Consider the following 8,830-nt stretch of genomic DNA (forward strand, 5'->3'; position numbering starts at 1 on the left):
TCGAATAGATTTGACTCTACAGAGTTTGCACACTTTCCCCACAACTATCCGGATACCTATCGTGTGGGCATCATCCCCGCATAACAACATATGCCACGACGGATACCCGGACATAACCTTTCGCCCATCTCCACTGGCACGAGTCCTTCCCCGCGGGCTTACCCCTTCCCGGCACCCCGGCAGCATACCTCCTTTTGAGCGTATCTCCGGCGCCATGACAGAAGACCCTCAGTAATCGTCCGGCTATCAGTTAAGACAGTGTATTGCCTCCTCCAGAGCGCAACCCGGCGTCGGAGGTCGTCGTGACCCTCCCTAGAAAGTTGTGAAGGGTGCTCCTGCCAGCTTCAACAAACTACGGGCTAAGCCCCGTCCCACACCAGGGTAGAGTGGTTGCGCGATAAAAGTTGGGACGGCGAACACTTATACGCAGTGCTCCTTTTTATAAACCTTTCCTTTTTCCCACAACACCACGGTTGTTCAACCAACCTCCATACACCACCTTCCCGAACATCTTTATCAAGATCCTTTGCTTTCATAAACCATACACTCGGGTTAACTCACCCAAGGTTTTCATAAATATTTACAACAAGGTAAGCCTTGAGGGGTTCCCAACCTATAGTTTCATGAATGGAACTAAAACATCACCATGGCCGAGATGAAGGTCATTACGCCCATAGAAGGTATAAAAGGAGTAATGGGTGGATCATACTTGCTTAAGGTAAGCATGTATTATGACAACACAAGGAGGAATATACTCTCAGATTTGTGGCGCCAACTAAACAATTTAGATAGTGGAGTATCACTATCCAACATACTCTCCAACACGGTACAAAGGCATACCTCTCTCATTTTGAGAATACACCAAGATCATGACATTGATACCTCTAAACTACAAAAGTGGTGGGTGTGGTGTAAGTCATTATCTTGAGATGGAACATGCTCAAGTCGAGCATACAAGATAACCAAGAGGAATAGCACGGCCATGATACCATGCATTCCATAATCACAAAGACAATAGTGGAGTATCACCACTAGGGAGTACCCCACTTGTAATCACACATAGATGACGTAAATAGAGAGAAATAACACACATAGAATTAAGGTGCTTTGGACATCAACAAATGACATCCAACTAGACACCAAGTCAGAGATCAAAAGATGGCTTGCCTTGGCTTATTTGTCCCTGTACTTCTTCAACTCCATCAATATAAGAATCCCAACAACATAAATAGAATCCTCGTCCGATTCCACTTCTTCTTCTCCGGAATTGTGCGCATCTATCGCCGGAAAATATAAAAGTAACACAATCAATCACAAAACATAATTCAACAATCAACAACTAACCATGCAGCCAAGGTATAACATACTAAGGACTTATAGATACTACAAAGCAACTAAAAGAGAACCCAATCTATTTACCTAGTAAAGGTATGAGAGTATCACAACTTAGCAATTGTCTTTCTCGGCTATCACCATGGTATAAACCAATTATCCCCTGGTAGATAACATAATGAAGAGGACAAGAGCATTAGTTTGGAAACAAACACATTCATATTAAACTTTCAAACATTTTTGGAAAAGTAGAAATCAGTTTTCCTAATTTAATTTGCTCACTTAACACTACACAAGAATAGGAAGCAAGCAAGATACCACACCATTTGAAAACTCAAGCAAAACAATAGAACTTGTTTAAGTTGCAAAGGTTTTGTTTTTTTTAAAAAAAAACAAAGGTTGCCCATTTCCAATAAAAAGAGTTGGTCAAGGGTTTTAAATAAACCAACAAGTTTTGGTCCAACAATGCATGTCACACATATACCTTACTAACAGTAACAAATATGCACGAACAGAGACTAATAATATTTTTCCTAGATATCCAGTACTAATACAAGACTAACCCAATTGGAATCACCCAAAAATATTAAACCTACAATTTTAGGAATTTCCTTGAATCTGACTGTATAGAAAACAAGATCTATAAGCCATAAATCGTAGAAAAATCCTAAAAATATGAGGCCACTGGCATTTGAAAGATATTTAAACAGAGATTCACACACAATTGGATTTGGGTTCAAATTATTTCTGAAACTCTCACAAATGGATTTACAAGTTTACTGCATGTCTGTACCATTTGCTTTCTCTCTGGATTTACACAACAGACAAGTTTAATTCACCAAAAATCATACACAAATCACAAAAATATGAGGTCTGCTGCATCTGAAAGGTATTGAATAGGTGGTTCTTACCCAGTTGGTTTCATTCAAAAATTCGTCTCCAAGCTCCTGGTTTAATTCGACAAAGTCAGATCTGACCAGATCTTGATCTGTGAGCCATTTCAGTTTTAGGAAGTCAATCGAAGTGAAACCACCGCCAAAATGAAGGTATTGGAGAGGGCTTTCACCCACAGTTTAGTTTGCTCAAAAAGGTTTGGTAAAACGGGAGAAATCTAACAAACAGTGATTCTGCATGTTTGCAGAACTTTATTTACCATACAAAATCCGTAACGAATTTGAGGATGAGACCAACGCCAAGTTGTAGATCTTTTCAGTACCTATCTGCAGAACTTTGAACCACTCGATTTGGATCTGCACACGAGATTTGGCGGATTTTACAAGATCGTACCAGAATCTGAAACAGCAAAATTACAGAAATTACAGCAAGATTTTGGACGAACTTTGCTCAAGAACTTCAGATCTGAGGATTGCTCAACCTTCTCCATGCTTGGACCAATATGCACCTGCATCAAGATCCAATCTTAGCAATGGAGGAAGAAGAAGAGGAGATTAAACCATCTAGAGTTGGGGAGAAGATGGAGAGGGAGGCTCTCATGGTGAGGGGAAGCTTGAGGGAGGAGGGAGCTTCATCTTGGAGTGCCTTCCATGGCCATGGCCGGCCATGGAGCTAAGGGGGAGCAGCAGCTCGTGGGGAGAGGTGGGAGAAGAGTGTGAGGGAGTGGAGTGTGAAAGAAATGAGCAAAGGGGAGTGGAGGTGGCCGGCCAAGCTCCTTATAAAGAGGGAGGATGGTGGCTGCCTCCTTTTTTCATTGGCCAAGGGAGGTGGCTGCCCATTTAATTGTTTGGTTAGGTGGGAGGGCAAGGCTTGTAAGAGAAGAAAGTGGGGATGAAGAAATTTCAGCTCATGCATGCCAAGAGTTTGGCATGGCCGGCTATTTCTTCTTGACAAACACAAGTGATCATGCAAGATGCAAATGCCACTTTATGTAAGTCGACCAAGGTTGAGGGTTGGGATGGTTAGCTGGGAGTGGCTTGATGATGCCTTCAAATTAGGAAGAGAGATGATAATAAACATTGGTGCCAATGTTGAAGAATAAAGCAATTTGATCAAATTATCAATTTGTCCAAGAGATGGTGGTGGTGATGGTGGTCTAGACAATCGCAGAGCAAGACTAAGAGAGATGGTGAGTGAAATAACCATATACTCACAAGGATGAATATATTGACATACATCATCAATTCATGAGGTCAAGGTGATGATGGAAAATAATAGAGGAGTGAGATAGGCATAATGAAATATAAGTTGCTCTACAAATAAGAGGTCAATTGGGAGTGATTTGAAAGTATCAAATGATCATCCATTTGGTAAAGAATTGGAGGATGGAGGGGATACAATGTGGTGGATCAGAGATGTGCATAAGATGTGCAAGTTTTGCCATTTGAAAAAGGACTCATTTGAAAAGTATTTGAAACACCTCAATTCTCTAGGGACAATTGGGAATGAACTCAAGTGGAATGGAACTTGAAAATGTTGAGAAAAACTAGTTGGAACTTAGGGGTTCAAAAATATTCTACTTACTATCTCAAGTAAAGTAGAGTTTTTCTCAAACTTAAAATAAACAAGAAATGGTATAGATACCATATCAAGCCTTTTTGTGAAAAGGAAAGCAAAATAGAAAGAAAAGTTTTAGAAACCAGTACTTGGTAGAAATGGGATGAGAAACAAAACCCATTTCAGTTCTTGTTTTCTTTGTAGAAATATCTTGAAAAGATTTAATAAAACTAGAAGTAGTTTTGTGATCAAAACTTGAGAAGGAAAAACAATAGGGGTTTGAGAAAGAGAACTAATTTAGGGGGAGATGTTCTCAAGGGTAGATAGTAGCTACAAAATGTACCCATCATTCCACTCTTGGTTTTGTGAAGATAAACTTGAATGAAAACAAAAACAAGAGGTAAAAGAGGAAGAAGTGATCTGGTGCTGGAACATGGGATAGGATACCAGATCAAGTTGAGTATATGAGTTGCAATGATTGACTGAGACATGCAAGACGTGGAGGTTGAAGAGGATGTTGCATAGATGAGATCCATGCATTGAAGTCAACAATAACAGTTGTGGGTGCTTAGAGATCAATTGCCAAAGTCTGGACATTTTAAGCCTGTCAACACAGATGGTCGACATGGCCTCAAAACCAACAAGGATGAGTGGGTATAAGAGAGGGATGTAGCAAGGGGTAGATGGTACCAAGTTTTGAATTAAGGATGATTGAGCTATCTTGTACCACAAAGAGAAAAATCAAGATGGCACACTCATGTTGTCATCAGGAGAGAGGTTTGATGTAGTAAGAAGGAAAACAACATTTCCTAAGTCACACATGTGTTTTATTAGGTGAGTTGTTCATTTTGCCACTAGGAGTGTTGTTCTTTGAGGTAGCTCAAGACAAAACTCAACAAGCAAATCAAGAAAATTCATCTACCAACAGATCAAGGCAATTCATCATAATCAACATATCAAGGAAATTCATCTTAATTAGTCTAAAGAAAAAGTTTTTGTTCCCCCTAATTTTTGCATTAAGGACAAATAAACAAGGTTGCAAAAGTGGGGCGTTACACTAAGGCACCCCCTTCATCGGTAGAAGGGGCGCGACAACGCATGGATTCATACCTTGAGTCGACGCTGGCTCGCAGAAGGGCGGCCGCACCTGGAGGATGTCGGCGACGTCTCCACCTCGGTCTCACATGTGACTGCTTCTCATCGAGCGGTGCGCCGCGCCATGTAGAAGATCTATCGAAAGAGGAGAGGCCGATGAAGCTACCGGCGCCTCAACCTTGATAGCATCGGCCCTTTGCTCCGCACCGAGATGCGCCATGTGCAAGATTTAGCGGATGTGCCAATTTTCAGAGATGATCATTGTAACAAATTTTCAACGTGATGATGATTTGATCCTGCACTCGGCCTTGAACAGAAGTACTAGTACGGTCTCACAATTTTCTTATCATTATACTTTGCGAGATTTAGCGGATGCGCCAAATTCAGAGATAGATCATGATCATGGTAACACAAATTTTCAACGTGATGATGATTTGATGTTGCACTCGACCTTGAACATAAGTACTAGTACGGTCTCACAATTTTGATTCATTAGACTTTGCAAGATTTAGCGGATGCGCCCATTATCAGAGGTAGATCATGATCATGGTAACAAATTTTCAACGTGATGATGATTTGATGTAGCACTTACGTTGAACAGAAGTACTACTACAGTCTCACAATTTCTTTATCATTATACTTTGCAAGATTTAGCGGATGCGCCAAATTCAGAAATAGATCATGATCATGGTATCAAATTTTCAACGTGATGATGATTTGATGTTGCACTGGACTTGAACAAAAGTACTAGTACGGTCTCGCAATGTTTTATCATTATCCTTTGCAATATTTAGTGGATGCGCCAATTTCAGAGATAGATCATGATCATGGTAACAAATTTTCAACGTGATGATGTTTTGATGTTGCACTCGGCCTTGAACAAAAATACAAGTACGGTCTCACAATTTTTTATCATTATACTTTGCAAGATCTAGCGGATGCACCAATTTCAGAGATAGATGATGATCATGGTAGTAACCGATATTCAACGTGATGATTGTTTGATTTTCTACTCGGCCTTGAACAGAGGTACTAGTACGGTGTCACAATTTTTTTATCATTATACTTGGACCGTAGCCGAATTCAAAATCTAATAGCGGCAAAACTTCCCGCCCACAAAATACAAATATTTCACATGCTTCCAAATTCCCATTCCGCCCCTGTGGAGATGACCGCAAAGTCGGTTGGTGGGGGGTCTGCCCGTCATTTTTCGATCACCACCTCCCTAGCCCGGAAACCATCCCAAAAAAAATTCATTTCCCTCAGACCACCCACCGGAACTTCCCAAGTCCCTCTCTCCCACCACCACGACCACCGCACCGGAACATCCCCGCCGGACTCCCCTGGCCTACCCGAGGCCGCGCGATCCTCCTCATCCGTCTGTCTACCGGAGCCTCTTCATCGATGTCGTCATCAACCAGACCGGATCATCCCCGCCGAACCTCGAAACCATATACTCATCCAGCAGTCCACCGCAGTCGCTTCAGCTGCGGTATCGTCCACCCCACCGGAGCCGCTTCGCCGGATCCGTCGTCCACCACATCGGATCTTGCTCACCGACACCGCTGTGCATGAACCGGATCTGCTTCACCAGCACCGTGCATGATCCACACCTTGCCAAACTTTTCTACTATCGCTTTTCTATTGCTGCCCACATGTTACGTTTTTGCAAATGAGATGAGTAACCATGAAGTGTAATGGCCGTCTTTCCAACCCCAAGTAGAACATGCAGTGTACTTCATCACCGGATCTATCAACCCCAGGAAGATCGACTCCCACAAAGTCCTTCTCCTAATGTAAGTCACTTGTTTTAGCGCCATGTTCTGGGTATAGATGCCTGTTTGTTTGAAGATCTTTAAGTTCATTCCTATCTATGACAGTAACACCCTGCTATTTTCTAGTTCATTGCTAACTTCAAGCGATTGAACATCTTGGTTTGCATTCCCTGCTCCATAGATGTAGCCATCATAACTTCTATCTTGCTCAGTCGTTGTTACAAAAATTATAGCCTGCTACTATTCTATTCATGCCAATTTCGTACTCCCTGAACATGTTGGTTTGCATTCCCTGTACTACAGGTGATGCCATTGTTATTTTTATCTACTTCATCGTAAGCTAACAAAGTAACTGACTACTATTAGTTCCTGCATGCTATCGCTCTGCTATCCTGCAGTACAAATTTATTTAAACTTGTCACACTAGCTACTTCGATAATAAGTTTGTGTGCCATTGGGTTCTTAAAAAACTGCAACATTAACTCGCTTCTCTTACTTTGCATGGCACTCACACATGGAATGCTGAACATATTGGTCTGCATTCCCTCTTCAGCTCTTCTACAAGTTCATAGGTGATCCCACTATATTATGTATCTGGTCCATCCTTAGCTCCAGCATTAACTATCCTCTGCGTGTTGCTCATAACAAATTTATGTCCTGAAACATATTGATTTTCATTCCCTTCAATACAACTTCAGGAATGGTGCTGTTATAATTCCTATCTGGTTCATTCCTATTTATTACAGTAACATCCTCCAATTATTTAGTTCATGGCCAATTTTAAGTAATTGCACATGTTGGTTCACATTCCCCTGCTCTATAGCTTTTGCCATCTTAACTTTTATTTGTCTCATTGCTTGTTACAAAATAACGACCTCCTATTACGTAGTTCGTGCCAAATTGAAGTCACCGAACATCTTACTCTGCATTCCCGGTACAAGTAATTAATACCATTATTATTTGTACCTGGTTCGTCGTGAACTATTAAATTAATTGCCTTCTATCAGTTCATTCACTACCCTCTATGTGCTGCCTATTACGTATTTTAAGTCCCTGAACGCATTGATTAGCGTTCCCTGCACAACAAAGTTCAGATTATAATTCCTTTACGGTTTATACCTAGCCATGACAGTAAAATGCTGCTATTATTTAGTTCATGGCCAATTTAAGGAATTGAGCATGTTGGTTTGCATTACCTGCTCTATAGTTGTTGACATTATAACTACTATCTGGTTCATTCTCTGTTACAAAAGTAAGTGCCTTCTATTATTTAGTAGTTCATGTCAATTTGGAAGTAACTGAACATGTTGGTGTGCTTTTGCTGCACTTCAAATGATACAACTATTGTATATATCTTGTTTGTCATAAGCCAGGCCAGTAACTGCTTCTCTGGTTCAAGTATGTGTACCTTTCGTATTGCTATAGGCCTGCGTGTGTGTATATATGCATGAACACACATTCTTGAGAGGTTCCAGCCACATATATAGTGTAATTATGTAGCCCATCGCTCACTATTTTCGGTGTTTAATGCATGAATACAACTGGGATGAAGGGAGTACATACATACTGTTTATCATGCTGGAAATCGTATGTGCATGACTGATCGTGTCTTGATGCAGAGTAACAAAAAACTCCCTTTATAAATAAGGGCAACATCGGACATCTTCAACGAGTGTATCAACATGGTGAGCTGCATGAGACTTGACAGTAGTAAGTCTATTGTTTTATTCTAACATGCTCGGTTATATAAGCCACAAAATAATTCGATTGCTTGTTTATCTTGCACTATCTCAGCTGCTTAATGTTTAGAATATCACATTTTTTTTATGTTGGTATAGATTATACACATCAAAAGTAAGCTCACGGCTTATTATTTGCCATTTGTCCACGTTAAAATGTTCTGGCTGTTGCTATGCGGCATGCACTCTTTATTTGCTTATTGGTAGTCTATATTAGCCCCATACCGGTAGACTATCTATGCGCATTACAGTGATCTTGTTATAACGAGGAAATGGTGAGTTCCAAATTCTTTGGCAAACAACATTCTAGTGTCTTTGCCTTTCCATTATTGTTGTCTTAACTTGTAATGTCTTTGTTTCAGATATAGGTTGTGCCCAGACAGCATAAAAGATTGCCGAAACCCTTCATTGTATTGCTAGGTTTAATTACCATTCAAT

General features: G+C 40.7%; 1 protein-coding gene across 5 annotated transcripts; it reads right to left on the reverse strand.

The window, feature by feature from the left end:
* Positions 1-773: 773 nt before the first annotated feature.
* Positions 774-2,918, reverse strand: LOC127333679 (uncharacterized). Of its 5 annotated transcripts, none has more exons than XR_007871462.2 (5): positions 2,708-2,916; positions 2,549-2,625; positions 2,244-2,320; positions 1,420-1,495; positions 774-1,277 (listed from the first exon to the last, which is right to left on the reverse strand). XR_007871462.2 is itself a non-coding variant. In XM_051360078.2 (5 exons), exons 1-5 carry the CDS (start codon positions 2,738-2,740, stop codon positions 1,174-1,176), a joined length of 360 nt encoding a protein of 119 aa, XP_051216038.1. In that variant the 5' UTR covers positions 2,741-2,918; the 3' UTR covers positions 774-1,173. The 5 variants fall into 5 exon arrangements, 2 of the variants coding, with proteins under 2 accessions (XP_051216038.1, XP_051216036.1); XR_011750943.1 differs by having other exon boundaries at positions 2,486-2,625; XM_051360078.2 differs by having other exon boundaries at positions 2,549-2,582; positions 2,672-2,918.
* Between the last annotated feature and the right edge of the window lie 5,912 nt (positions 2,919-8,830).

Source organism: Lolium perenne, chromosome 2 (genome assembly GCF_019359855.2).
Source record: "Lolium perenne isolate Kyuss_39 chromosome 2, Kyuss_2.0, whole genome shotgun sequence".
NCBI classification, from domain to species: domain Eukaryota; kingdom Viridiplantae; phylum Streptophyta; class Magnoliopsida; order Poales; family Poaceae; genus Lolium; species Lolium perenne.

Bases quoted from the DNA above. Each gene is read 5' to 3' on its own strand.
- LOC127333679 (XM_051360076.2), bottom strand. From the start codon at position 2,740: ATGCAGGTGCATATTGGTCCAAGCATGGAGAAGGTTGAGCAATCCTCA. The intron at 2,321-2,485 runs GTAAATAAAGTT...AATGGCTCACAG, and splicing joins TTCGTTACGGATTTTGTATG to ATCAAGATCTGGTCAGATCT. The intron at 1,278-1,419 runs GTAAATAGATTG...TTCCGGCGATAG, and splicing joins TACTCTCATACCTTTACTAG to ATGCGCACAATTCCGGAGAA.